Genomic DNA, 14,340 nt, shown 5'->3' with positions numbered 1-14,340 from the left:
TTCACGCAAAGCGTTTATTTTGTGTAGGCTGGCTGCGGCTTCTGAACGTAAGAGCGCACACGCGAGTGAGAGAAGAAAAAAAAAAGAGTGGCGTCTTCCACTATTCGCCGGCACCCAATTATCTCGACACCTGTCACATTTCTCACGTCCGCTGCGGAGGGTCGCCAGTCGCCAGCGCTCTGCTAGTAAACTAAGTACAGTAAAACCTTTTTGTTGCGACCCCATTTATTGCGACCACCTCTCTATTACAACCCGATTTCGAGGAACCGTGAAAAAATTGCCGAAAATCCGAAGATAAACAGACAGAAAATAAGTTTCTTGTGGTGAGTAACGTGTTGCTGCGTTTCTCTTGCCGAGTGCTTCCTGTCGACCGCTGTCAGCGCTTAACAACCCCCATTCCACGTCCCTTTGTCGGCAGGGTGCAGATAAAGGTTTTTGTGGCAACGTGTTTACGTTTAGCTTATTGCGAGTGTCTAGTGTGGTACGCAGTTAAGGCAAAGCTACCTGCTGGATTTCTCTTGATTTTGATTACTATCGGTTGACAATACACAGCGACCGACTGGATGCACGCCCGCCTCGACTTGTTTTAACTGCCGCAGCGATGTTTATTTTGACAGCTCAAGCAATTAATTTTTCCCGTGGGTTGATAGAAAAAGGTCGCTTCACCCAGCATAAAAAAAAAGGCTACGCCACTTATTCCCCGCGCAGGAAACACACTGGCTGCCGTCTGTCTACCCCGCATTTATCTTTCTTCTAACATTCCACGTTCTCCTCTCGCGCGAGCAATAACTAGGGCCACGATTATATGGTGAATCGCGAAATCGCGAAATTTTCCGCGAATTTATATGGAAAATGCGAAAAAAGCGATTTTTAAGAAAAACCGCTAAATAACACCGAAATTACACAATACAAGTCTCTTATATTTTAATGTGAAAAGCTTAATAGTCAAGACTTGCCCGGGTCCTGGTTGATAAGCTGGAAAAATTTCCTGCCTTGCATTTCTACATGCTTCCTCTAATCAGCTTTAGGGCGCTGTCTGGTCAGCGTGTGTGTTAGTGAAGCGGGATGATAAGATCGACGCTCAATGGTAGTTCTAGCGCGGTAAAACCTCTAAGTGCAAGGCTTCTGAACTGGCGCGCAGTCATCTCGTTCCCGTCAGATAACAGTGAAATTTGAGCGGTGACCATAACATTATATGGCGGAAAAATAAAGATAAAGGTGTAATGCATTTCCCTATGATACTTTCAAGAAATTTGTAACGGGTTTTTTACACCTAAAACTTCGAAAACATGTCTTTTAGCCATTTTATCTCAAAAGAACCATTAACAAATTCTTAAATGCTTTTCGTAAACAGACTCCAGTCGGATATATAGTATAGTTTGGAAATTGCGTAGGTTTTTCGTGGCTGTGCGCGGCACACGACTGTAGTTGCCATGCGTCACGCGCCGAGAATGTTGTCCGGCAGGAAGGGCGAGTATAGTTCATTTGCGGCAAAAATGAATACTTTTACGGCCCTGCTAAATTTTTCCATTAAATAAATTTTGAAGTTTCAGTGATTTTCCTTCAGAAATAATGTTGTGTAACTAACAAACAATTTGTATCAAAACAATTAACGGTAAATGGCTGTCGCGGGGGCCCTTAAAAATTTTTCATTTTACCAGAACTGGACTATACAAACCTGGCTTTAGTCGCACACAGTTTGGTGAAGGTGAGGAAGGATGTTGACAGTTTCACATGCCAAAGGACGTTGAAGTAGGAGGGGGAGAGAGACACGATGGTTTGTATGCCTGGGAGGGATGAACCTTGAAGTCTAGACAAGGGAAGGAGAGGTAAGCCGTATGACGTCATGCATCCGCCGCCTGTGCTGCCGCCAGCCTGTCTAGACGATATTCCCGCGCTCCCACTTACGTTGCACAAGCTACTGCTGCCGTATTTTTAAAGGAAATGTCCCATTATTTTTTTGTTATTCTCACATGAACATTATTGGAAATATTAAAGCCGACACAAAAAATACGCTGTGTGTTAAAGTTAACAGATTTTAATAATCTTTCATTTTGTTTTGTTTTAAATTTTTTTTCTTCTGATTTTCACATTTTGGTCAAAATGTCCAATTTTTTGACGGTTCTCGAGAATGTATTCGTAAAATCACTGCTTCGTTAAATCCGGGGTTCGTGACATCGGGGTTCTAGTGTATTTAACTACGGCAAGCAAGAAATCGTACATGTAATCTAACCAGTAAACATAAACTGTCTATTGACATATTTTCTTTAGAGGTGGCCTGTAGGGCGACGGACTTGTCATGAAGGTTTAAAGCACAGCCGTCTAGCATTGTGAGTGACAGCATCCTGCCATTGTATGGCTGGTTTCTTAGCGAGTAGCGGTTTGGGAAAAGGGGTTGGGGGGGGGGGTTGAAATCAACTGAAAATTTCGGAAAACATCTATTACGACCCCCCCTCTATTCCGACCCTATTCCTGGGAACCGTGAGGGGTCGTTTCAGAGAGGTTTGACTGTATGAGAGAACAATTTTTTACTCTACAGAAAACGTAAAATTTTGGGGGAAAATTTTTTTTTTTTTCGGACTTCACCTCATAATGTCCGCACCCCATTTTTTTTTGTCAAAAATGTAGCCAAATTGCTGCGGACATTATGCGAGTAAATACGGTAAATGGCAGATGAATAAAAATAGTCAAGTAAACTTTTAATACAAGTGTGTTTCTAATTAGGGGTTTGGGAGTACTCAAAAAATATTAATATATTTGTGAATAAGTTGATAAAAAAAATTTTTATTAATGTTTTTTTAGGAAATCTTGACATTTTACATTTGGTGCAGTAGCTTTTCTGTAATGTATTTTGATCTCGCACGATGATGTGGTTGAGACATGGAATAAATGCTTTGTTGGACTGGGAAACTCGGGAAAATTGTCTGAAGTGAGAGAGTGGGAGCCTGGCAAAGTCTATGCAGACTGGGAATATTTATGAATTCTATGAATTCTTCTGGCATAATGCCCAAAATTCGAAGCCTTATGTTTTCTCTACCAATTTTTTTTTTAATGTCTGATTTCTTAGCGAGAAACTCTTTGCTGTTTTTAAGTTGTCATTAACTTTTTTTTTTCTCCAAGTTGGGCTTCACTGGCTAATGGTTTTAGAGGGGTGTGTCGAAACAAATAACTGCGGGCCAATGCATTTTCTCAAACCAGGGTAATTTTGTTTTAAAAATAGTTTTTGATCAAACTGATTGTGTACATAAAAATAGCAGTATTTTTTTTAAAAATATTTAATCAAAATTACAGATTTGTGCAATACAAAAAAGTATTTATGTACTATTTGTTGAAAACAAATCAAAATTTCTCAATGAATCTACTTGGGTTTATCATTTTATCATTTTTTTTTTTTTTTCATTAAAATTTTTTTTGTGAATGAGTCCCACTTGCTATATCTATTGGCAATGAATATTCAAAACAAAAATTATTTTTATTTAGAATTTTTAAAAAGAAAATCAGATTATTCAGTTATGTAGGATACTTTTGACGTGATAACGTCTTATGAATCGATGAACGCCGGCTGCACGCACGAAAAAGGCATGACTCATCGTCACGTTCCGCCTGAGCCGAGCGTGCGAGAATCGGCCCAACCACTGTGTGAGAAAATCTTCCATGATATCAAACGGGTTAAGGCTGGCTTTTTTTTTTTGACCAATTGTTCGTGATTAATATTTTAAACAAAATGTTGAATTTGCAAAAAAAAAAAAAATGTTAATAATATTTGACAGTTAAAAAAAGAAAGCAATTTTTCATCGATGTTTTCTTATGACGTTATCACATGAAATTATCGTCCGTAAACTGACTTCACAGACAACCCTTTCCTTTTTTTTTTTTTTTTGTGTAGACCCGCAGAAATTGGCCTGAGAATAAAACACGAGAGAGTGAGTGAGTGTGTGCAGTGGCGTAGCGAGGATTTGTGTACTGGGGGTGTCAAGAATCATGCCCCCCCCCCACCTGAATTAAAGCGGGAGGTCCGGGGGTCCTCCCCCGGGGAAATTTGGACTTTTAAGGTGTAAAATAGTGCTATTTTAGCAGTTTTCGGTACTTGAATTTAAATACTGTAATGGTAAAAATTTTATTAATTTTTAATATGAAATTTGTTTTCAGTGATGAATAAGAAATTTAATTAAAGATTTGGCGCTAAAGGGGGGGGGGGGGGGGGGGGCTTTGAGCCCCTAAAACCTTCCCCCTGGCTACGCCCCTGTGTGTGTGAGTGAGAGAATGGTGTCCCCGGCCGTGTGTGGCGTGCTGACCGGAGGACGTGCCTTGCCCCCCGGCAGGTGGACACGGGCTACTGGATCTGGTCGTTCCAAGGCAAGATCCTGAAGCGCGCGAGCGTGGAGACGTTCTGCAAGCTGCTGTGGCGGCCGCGCCCCAAGTCGCTGCTCCCGGCCAAGCAGGTCGGCGAGATCAAGAAGAACCTGAAGAAGTACAGCGCCCAGTTCGAGAGCAAGGACCGCCTCCGGATGTCCAAGGCCTCCAAGGTCGGTGCTCTGCCCCCCTGCTGACTGCCGATCCGACGTCCGGTTGTGGAACCAAAATTATCGTTGGTTTAGAGGTCCGGTTGTGGAACCAAAATTATCAGTGATTCAGACATCCGGTTGTGGAACCAAAATTATCACTGGTTTAGACGTCTGTTTGTGAAACCAAAATTATCACTGGTTTAGACGTCTCGTGGAACCAAAATTATCACTGGTTTAGACGTCTGGTTGTGGAACCAAAATTATCACTGGTTTAGACGTCTGGTTGTGGAACCAAAATTATCACTGGTTTAGACGTCTGGTTGTGGAACCAAAATTATCACTGGTTCAGACGTCTGGTTGTGGAACCAAAATTATCACTAGTTTAGACGTCTGGTTGTGGAACCAAATTATCACTGGTTTAGACGTCTGGTTGTGGAACCAAAATTATCACTGGTTTAGACGTCTGGTTGTGGAACCAAAATTATCACTGGTTTAGACGTCTGGTTGTGGAACCAAAATTATCACTGGTTTAGACGTCTGGTTGTGAAACCAAAATTATCACTGATTTAGACATGCGGTTGGTTGTGGAACCAAAATTAGCACTGATTAAGACGTCTGGTTATGGAATTGCTTTGTCAGGGTTTGCTTGCTACCTTAATACAGTATAACCCTTTTATGAAACTGCCACTAAGAAAATTTGAAGCGTAAAAAAAACCACACCAGCATGAGAAGTAAAAATTAAATATTCATGGGGGTATGTTCATTTAGCTATTTATTTTTTTCGGACTTGTGGCAGTTGTAAGAAGTGATGAAACACACACTCTTGATTCAGTCACGTTATTCGTTGCTTCGTAGGTTGGTTGTCACCTGCGACCAAATATCATGTTTTCATTTTTCTCTTGTCGTCGGTCCAGGCCCGGGAAAACGTGGGGGAAAGGTTTGGGCATCAGAATTCCGAGCCTGTCGCGAACCTGTAGCGTTTCTTTCGGGAAACTTGTCGGGAAGTTGGTAACGGAAGAGAGTCGGGGCGGTAGGTGCGTGTGCGGGAGTGGACGCGGCCGAATGGTGCGGGTGTGTCTCTCCTGTGCAGGAGCTGATTGAGAAGCGAGCCAAGCTGCTGGAGGACTTCGTGGAGTACAAGGCCAAGCGGGTGGAGCAGTGGAAGTCCCAGAAGGGCCGGCGGCTCGAGCTCAGGAACAGTGAGTCCCGTCGTTCCCCGCGTCGACGGAGCGGGCGGTGATAAGTCTTGTTCCTGCCGGCTCGCGCGGCAGTTTCCTCTATCTCCCTGGTTCCGGCTACGCCATTGGAAACTGTCTTTGCAGGAGCGCAACAACTTAATTTCCGGGGGGGGGGGGGGGGGGGGATCAGTATACCGTTTTATAAAGAATCATCGATCACCCCTTGCCCCCCCCCCCCCCTGTTGCGCCCCTCTGTCTTTAACATATATGTAGTCGTGATGATTCTAAGTTTGAATGAAAATCGTAGTAATAATGTAAAATGATGCCGTGTGCCATCAAAATATCTAACTTTTCCTTTATTCCAGGTTTGTTTGTTATCAATCTTGTTTTTGTCCCTCTTCTTAGTTTTTCATCGACAGTATTCATTCTTTTTTATATATATATATTAGTGATGGGTAGAATCCCATTTTTCTCGAATCTGAATCTCAAAAGAATGAAATGATGTACAAGAAATAAAATTTTTAACGAATATTAAAATGCTTCTTAATAGCACTTGTTTGGTGCTGAGATTGTTAGCGACATTTTAAATTGGTTATTCCTAAGGATTTTTCAGTATTTTAAATGTCGCAAACCTATATCAACCAACCCGTTTTACAGTATTGCGTTGTTATATTTTTTCCTAACTTAACCATTAGGCTACTGTGAATACTCTCCCCCCCTCCCCCTCCCCCTCCCCCCAAAATCAAATGTCATGTTGTTCACATATAACAAATTATTTTCAAATTGAATTCAAAAATTCTGTTAAATTTCTTTTTACTCTTCTCAGGAGTCCAAGACGAATTTATGCCAAACACAGTAACATACGTGATAAATAAACTTCAAAAAAGTTTTCAACTTGTTCCATACGTGAATTGATGCATTAATATCATAGGGAAAATGACGGTGCAAGATAAAAATAAGTTAATCACGGGAATTTGTAAATCCCGGGTGCGTAAAAATGTGGTTCTACTATACTTTTTACTACTCAAAAGGCCAGGATTTATGATGTGATGTTATGGACAGTTGTGACAGCTAATAAAAACTAAACTTCCGTAGGGTATTTGTTTGCAATTCATTTTGAATTGTGTGTTCTTTTCCCACAAAAACGGATTTCCAAAATATTCTGTAGTTTTCCGCAAAAAACGTGCATTTCAAACACACTGCAACACTGTTCACAAGCTAAGTTCATGAGCTGTGTCTGTGTCAATAAATGCTTTTATTGTTAATTTAGTTTGTAGTGCTGAACCAGTTATTTATCTTGTAAGGTACTTCTCTGAAAAATTCAACTAGATATTCTGAATCATTTTCAAATTATAAATGTGAAAGTATAAACTATAGTGTTTTGATTTACGAAGTTAGTGTGGACCGCTCACCCCACGATTAAGCAAAATCTTTGATAACGGGGATAACATTTCAAAATCATCTTGTTTTTTTCAGTTGACCAGTAGCGTCATTTTTCAGGCTTTCTTCAGTGTGGGTCCTCAAGCAAATGTTTCGACAGTTTTTGGCCGCGAATGGCACTTTAGGTCTGCTAGGATAATATAGATCATCTGTTAGTTGAGACACTACTGTACTATAATCATATGCACTAACCCAGCATGTTTTGATGTTAGTATCAATTCCTAATCCTAAGTTTTTTTTCTGTTGTAGACATCGACACCGACGAACTTGACTCAGACACGAAGAACGTCGAAGAGGAGGTGGTAGAGTTTTTCATCAAGGAAGAGATAACCGTTCTCGAGTAATTTGTGAATCGATACTTGTGATTGTTGCAAAAGAGAGAACGACTTGCCATTCTTGGAAACCTCTTGTAACGCGACGAACGTGGACTGGTGCATTGACATTGTAATTATCACTATTATCGGTGGAGTGTCCTGTATCTTTGTATGGATGACTGACTGCTAATTGCTTTCTTTAAATAGTTAACTAACCAGCCTGCTCTCTAGAGCGGGTTCCCGTGGTGGAAAATGATTTTTGATTTGTCGAGAGAGAGTGTTGCAGTTCGTGCTTGGTTTTTACACTTGCTTTCTGCCTTTACCTGCTGTGCCGTTCCCAACGGTAGAACACGCTTCACCTTTTATCTGGGAAAGTTCTATCATGTGCCGTATAGAATATGTACAAAAATCAATAAAACTTTATTTCCTGCATTGGTTTTCCCATGTTTTCCTCTAGTACGTACCGTGCTTTCTCCGATACACTGTGTTAACACAGGTGAGAATATCTACTTTACCTTTTCTCTCCTTTAGCGTTGGAAAAATAATTTCTTGTGGTGCCTGCCAAAACTTTAGGGTTGATTGACCTTCATAATTTTTCAGTTTTGTTTTGTTCGATGAAACACCTTGAACACTTCAGTAATATATACTTTTGGAAAGGTTTGATTTTCGAGAAAAGTATCACTAAAATTCATAAAAGAAAAAAAAAATTACAAACTCCAGACTACTGATTCTACTAATAATTTCTGATTCTCAAATTGGCAAAAAGTATGTGTGTCTCATAGAATAGGTGAAAATATAAATTTGGGTACCATAATTTTACAACTAACCAGAACTATTATAGATTTATTACTGTATTTACTTGTTGCAATCACTGTAATGTAAACTAATTGTGGAAATAATTTGTCAATACTTTATCAGTATTAAAATGACCCTTTATATCTATTCAACAAAGATTATTACAAACAATGGTAGCTAAGTACTTACTAGGGAGCTGTTGCAATTGCAAGAACAATTAGAAAAGTCTTGCCTTTTTATTGGTAAGTTAATAAACAAGTACACATTAGAGGCATGGATGTTTAGGGGGGTGGGGTAGGGCTGGACCTCCCATGAAATCGTAAAGACCCTCAATTAAAGCGCCTGCGAAACCATAACTTTGAAATGGGAATGATAAATATTATGGGAATCCTACAGATTTTTGCTTCGATTAAGAGATACCAGCATTCATTATCTGAAGTTCATTTTACTTGTTAAGAATTGTAAAGCAATAGGATGAATATTTTTTTTTTTACTAACATAATTAGTTTTGACACTGAAACCAAGAGAAAATAAAATCACTCCAACCTTGCAAATGTGTTTCTCAACAAACATCAATAATGTGAAGAAGCTGTTTACCATTAAATTATTTTAAAAAAAAAGGGGGGGGGGGGGGGGGGGCGTCTGTAAAGTCTGTTTACGGACAATAATTTTACAGGATAACGTCATTTGAAATTTTTTAAAAAGTCTGCCTTCTTAACCTGTTTGACATTCTAGATTTTCTCGCACGGTGGTTGGCCGGTTCTTGCATGTTCGGCTCAAGCGGAACGTGACAATGAGTCATGCTTTTTCGTGCGTGCAGCCAGCATTCATTGATTTATAAGACTTTTATTTATTTAAATTTGTTACATGCACACCGACAGTCTTGAGACTTTAGAGGTGGGCACAACACAAAACAAACACTATCACTATAAATAGACAGCACAGGATATTCACAAATCATGAAAACAGAAGACATTAATATATCTAAAGGACAAGATAACATGGTGCATTACTTAGCTAACTATTAATTACATAATTATATAACCTCAGTGAATACATTTACTATACACAAAATATACAGAAAAATGGATAATATAAAATATAGCATGTGACTAGAGGACAAGTTAAGAGGATAAATTTCTAAGTTTAGACAATTGATTATTATTGTGATTCCTAATTAATCGGTATATGATGTCATTAAAGTTATGTAGAGTACAAAATGTTTGGTATAAGTGAGAATTAAATTGTGGTATTTTTAACCCAGTGGTTTCCAGGAGATAAAAGTTAATTTTAGCGTTAAAACTGTAGAGGTACGGTACTTGGTGAAGCACTCATAGAAGTATAACATTTGTTTTTAAATGTCTTTAATTTTATTCTCTGTGTAATTTTATCTTTTCCTTATATTGAAAGTTATTTGCAATTTTTGTGCTCTATGAATATTTCACTCTAGCTTAAACGTTAATTTTATTACTTTCTATAAGTATGTTTCTTGATTAAAATAATTATTAATGCTTTATTTGATATTGTTTAATGAAATTTGGTGTTACTATATTTAAGTATACACTTAAGAGATTATTATTGATTAGAGGCTAGGGCACGATTAATATTCCGTTTAAACTATATTTGCGATTTCGAGCGATACATCGAGCTCGGAACAAGGAAACTTTTTTTTTTTTTAATTTGGAAGCTTAGTTTGGATTGTTCGTTCGACGGCAAAGGGAGTTAGGTACATCGTTAATAAGTTCCATGTAATTTGAGATTATAGAATCAAAGAATCAACGTGTAAAGTTTTAGTAGTAATTAATGAACGACGAAAACCAGGAATAACATTGATATATTTCAAGAAAACCGGTACTACTAAGTATTAGAAGAGGTAGTGACCGATTATGGAGCATGACATCAAGACCGTCGATTGGTACAGGCAACGTTAATTAGCTCGATACCAGGGAATCAAATATGTCAGTGAAGCAAGAAAGAAGAGATGCCGACCCACGCCGCGAAGGAAGGATGTCGATCTACTAGAGGAGACATCGCGGACGTCGGGATCCGAGGCAGCATCCACTACGGCGACTCCAATTTTAACAACGTCAGGTTCAGAGGGGGAGGACCGGAGGAGTAACCTAACATTCGACTTCGGCAGCTGCAGAGCCAGCAGCACAGGAAGGAAGCCACGGAGTTTGAAAGGTTTTCTAGAGCAGTCCAAATCGTGTAGCGGTTCGACGAGGTTTGTTTCCCCACCCAAAGGTACCCCAAACTGCGTAAAGTTCGTGTTAACCCCTTGATACTGAACAGTCACAAGATTTATAATTGTTTTATTACATATTTTGACCCACAAATAATTAGAGTCAAATTTGTTCAAAAGAAACAATGGTGAGTTAAGTGTTATCTCACAGATTTGAAATGTCATAAGTTCAATCCAATAATTTGACGACAGTCGTACCCTCCCAGATACAGAGGCCGTACCTGGCCACCGACGCGGGCCTGAGGGGGCCTGTTTTCCCCCCCAGTGAACCCCAGTGTGTGCGACGGCCAGGGACGCACCCGCGTGCGCCCTAGCATGCCAACGAGTGTTTTTTCTATGTGACTTTATCTTTTATTTCAGTGTGTATATATTTGTAAACGATTAAGGGATTTGAATGTGTGTAATTAACTTATTTTATTTATTATTCATTGTGCAAGTTCGCTGTGTAATTAATGTCTCGTGTATGTCTTTGTAAATAATTCAATAACTTTTTCTGAAGTGTTTCGCAGTAGTATGTAATTGCAGCCTGGCGCGCCGCGGGACGGAGCTCTCTCCCACGCCGGCCGATTTTCCCCTCCCTCCCCGCCACCCGCGGGCGCCGGCCCGCGGGCGAGCGGGGAGAGGCAGTCGCGTCCTGGTCTCGAGCGGAGACAGACGTGTTCGTTGCTCCGCGAGCCGCGCACGTTGCGCTCGGGATTGAACGTTCGCTCAGTCCGCAGTCGGTCACGGCAGCTGAGCTGCCACCGCGAGTCAGCTTAGCATTGTTAACTTACGAGTCATCGGGAGACGTGTCTAGCGGGCAGTTTCTACAACGCGAACGTGGTGCTACGAGTCTCTGAACTTTTCGCCGTCCACGGAACATTACGTAACGGGCCGCGTATGTACAGCGCTCCGTCTTCGGGCCCTCTCTCACTGGGTCAGCCTAGCATTAATAAACTTTACGATTCGCGCCGAAACGTATTTGAGAACCGCCCCGTCATCAGGGAGTCCGTGTCGCCGTGGTAGGGCACTTGTTCCGCGACGGTTCCGCCAGGCTGCGGCAGGACTTTATAAGCGTTAATAAAAGACGGCTCGTGAAATTCGTTAATGCCGTGTTCTGCTTGCGACAACCTACCAACATTCCTCGCAATCACTTCACTCTCCCTCCAGGTCCCGCCTTTCCCGGTCCTGGCCACGTTGGCCTGGACCCACACCTCTCCGACGAGGGCAGTACGGGCATAACAGGACATTCATTTCAACGGGAAAACGGGGACCTGAAGCCGAGGGACGTCAAATTCTATTCATAAATGTAATAATATAAATGGACACACTCCAATTGTAAACTGAGTTTGTATGCTACCTTTGAATATATGTACTGTATAGAAGTCGCGAGTGGATAGGATTTACTCTACATTTTTCAGAAGCGTATGATGAGCAGCTTGGGAACTTCACCGCTGCAGTGCGCTGCCGTATTTCCCTGTATCGTCTTAGTTGTTATTTACACGTTAGAGCGCAGCGCTGTCGCCCGTTGTCATTCCCCGCACCCCCCATCAATCATTCACTGCAGCTCAAGGTCGTTAAAGAGGAGAGGGAAGGGGTGTTTGAAGAGTTCGACACTTGTCCGCTAGGGACCACCACAAGTCGATGCCCTAGAGATGGTGGCGATTGCGGCGGTGAATTAACCAACTACCTCAAATCCGTATTAGAAATTTTAACCTGGGCTCGCGACTTCTATACAGTATATATATTCAAAGATGCTACTATCAGTTCTAAGACCAGTGGTTCCTATAACTCTTGCTCTTCGACTGAGTACTGAAAGTTTAAAGTTTTTTTTTTTTGTTATTGAAGGAAAATGATGCATTTCAAGAGCAACTTATGCTTTTAGTTGGTTGATTACCAAATAATTAAAGGAAGTTATAATCATCGTTGGTTTGAAATCTAACATAAACAAACTACCAAACTTAAATACTACAAATATCATCAACAGTGGCGTAGCCAGGATTTGTGTATGGGGGGTGTTAAGAAGCGTGCCCCCACCCCGTATTAAAGCGGGGGGTCGGGGGGTCCTCCCCCGGGAAAATTTGGATTTTAAGGTGTAAAATAGTGGTATTTTAGCTGTTTTCGGTACTTAAATTTAAATATTGTAATGGTAAAATTTTTACTAATTTTTAATATGAAATTTGTTTGAGTGATGAATAAGAAATTTAATTAAATATTAGGGGCTAGGGGGGGGGGGGGGTTTGAACCCCTAAAACCCCCCCCTGGCTACGCCCCTGATCATCAATGAAATAATGATGAGCTATATTGATCTGGAATATTTGTGAATGATAATCACGTGTCATGTTTTCATTATTTTCATATGCAGTGTAAATGAGCATGGCTGTGTAAATGTGTACTGTCACCAGCGTCACAATTAATTACGTTGGTAGTAAAAATTCAAATTTTCAATACACTGACGTCCCTCGGCTTCAGGTCCCCGTTTTCCCGTTGATGTAATTGTCCTGCTTTGCCCGTACTGCTCTCGTCGGAGAGGTGTGGGTCCAGGCCAACGTGGCCGGGACCGGGAAATGCGGGACCTGGAGGGAGAGTGAAGTGATGAGGAATGTTGGTAGGCTGTCGCAAGAATAACACGGCATTAACGAATTCACGAGCCTAGTTTTATTAACGTTTAAAGACCTGCCGCAGCCTGGCGGAACCGTCGCGGAACAAGTGTCCTACCGCGGCGACCCGGACTCCCTGAAGACCGTACTGTTCGCGAATACGTTTCAACACGAATCGTAAGGTTCTCAATGCAAAACTGACTCCGTTAGAGATGACTCGGTGACAATGCGCTGTGCGTACGCGGCCCGTTACGTAATGTCCCTTAAGGCGGCGAATGTTCAGAAACCTGTAACAACACGTTCGCGTTCCAGAAACTCTCAGCTGGACCCGTCTCTCGAAAACTCGTAAATTAAGCACGTTGCTGGTTCGCGGTGGCAGCTCAGCTGCCGCGGCAATCTGTGAACTGAACGAACGACTAGCCACGAGCGCAAGGTACGCGGCTCGCGGAGCGGCGAACACGTCTGTCTCCGCTCGAGACCAGGACACGACTGACTCTCCCCGCTAGCCCGTGGGTTGCGGGGAGGGGAGGGGAAATCGGCCGGCGTGGGAGAGGTCCCGTCCCGCGGCACGCCAGGCTGTGGTTACATATTAACACGGCGAAACCCTTCAGAAATGTTACAGAATTATTTATAAAGACTTAAACGAGACATTAATTAAACAGCGAATTTACACAAGAATTAATAAATAAATTAAGTTATTTACATACTTTTAAGACCCTTGATCGTTTGCAAATATATACACACAGACATATAGTGATAAAGTCACACAGAGAAAACCCTCACTGGCATGCTAGGGCGCACGCGGGTGCGTCCCTGGCCATCGCACTTCACAGGGGAAACACGCTACCTCAGGCCCACGTCGGTGGCCAGGTACGGCCTCTGAACCCGGGAGGCACGACGACTGTCGTCAACACCTTTCATTTTCGGTACCTGTCTCTGTTACACTAATATTCATGACCATTTAATAGCTTACAGATATTATGCACTACTCTACTTGACTGATTAATGAATAATGTTAAAGAGATGATATTGTTTTGCAAAAAGATCTTATTCGTGGATTCAGCCCTTAAAAGAGTGAAATAAACTAAAGTAGGTACACGTATACTTGGATATCTTCATCTCTAGATATTGGTTTCCATAGATTCGGTGTATCAACTGCAGGTAATAATTGTAGTTAATTTGTAGGTCTGCGCCTATTGAACTGGTGACTAACAAAGGGGCTAGATTCATAGATCTGTCTGTTCATCTCGGTGACGGACAAAGGAAGCTACCTATTTAAAAATAAGA

The 14,340-nt window shown here is 41.4% G+C and overlaps 1 protein-coding gene across 1 annotated transcript in view; it reads left to right on the top strand.

Annotated features, from left to right (window-relative positions):
- LOC134541086 (eukaryotic translation initiation factor 3 subunit B) overlaps positions 1 to 7,869 on the top strand; it is a 34,172-nt gene extending 26,303 nt beyond the window's left edge. The window contains exons 11-13 of the mRNA XM_063384241.1: positions 4,323 to 4,526; positions 5,596 to 5,704; positions 7,373 to 7,869. Coding sequence (XP_063240311.1) covers positions 4,323 to 4,526; positions 5,596 to 5,704; positions 7,373 to 7,467 — 408 coding nt within the window. The 3' untranslated portion in view covers positions 7,468 to 7,869. The remainder of the gene's footprint in view (positions 1 to 4,322; positions 4,527 to 5,595; positions 5,705 to 7,372) is intronic.
- Positions 7,870 to 14,340: the final 6,471 nt, after the last annotated feature.

This window comes from Bacillus rossius, chromosome 18 (assembly GCF_032445375.1).
Source record: "Bacillus rossius redtenbacheri isolate Brsri chromosome 18, Brsri_v3, whole genome shotgun sequence".
NCBI classification, from domain to species: Eukaryota; Metazoa; Arthropoda; class Insecta; order Phasmatodea; family Bacillidae; genus Bacillus; species Bacillus rossius.
Note: the sequence above shows the minus strand (reverse complement) of the source record. Positions and strands in the feature narration are given on the sequence as shown.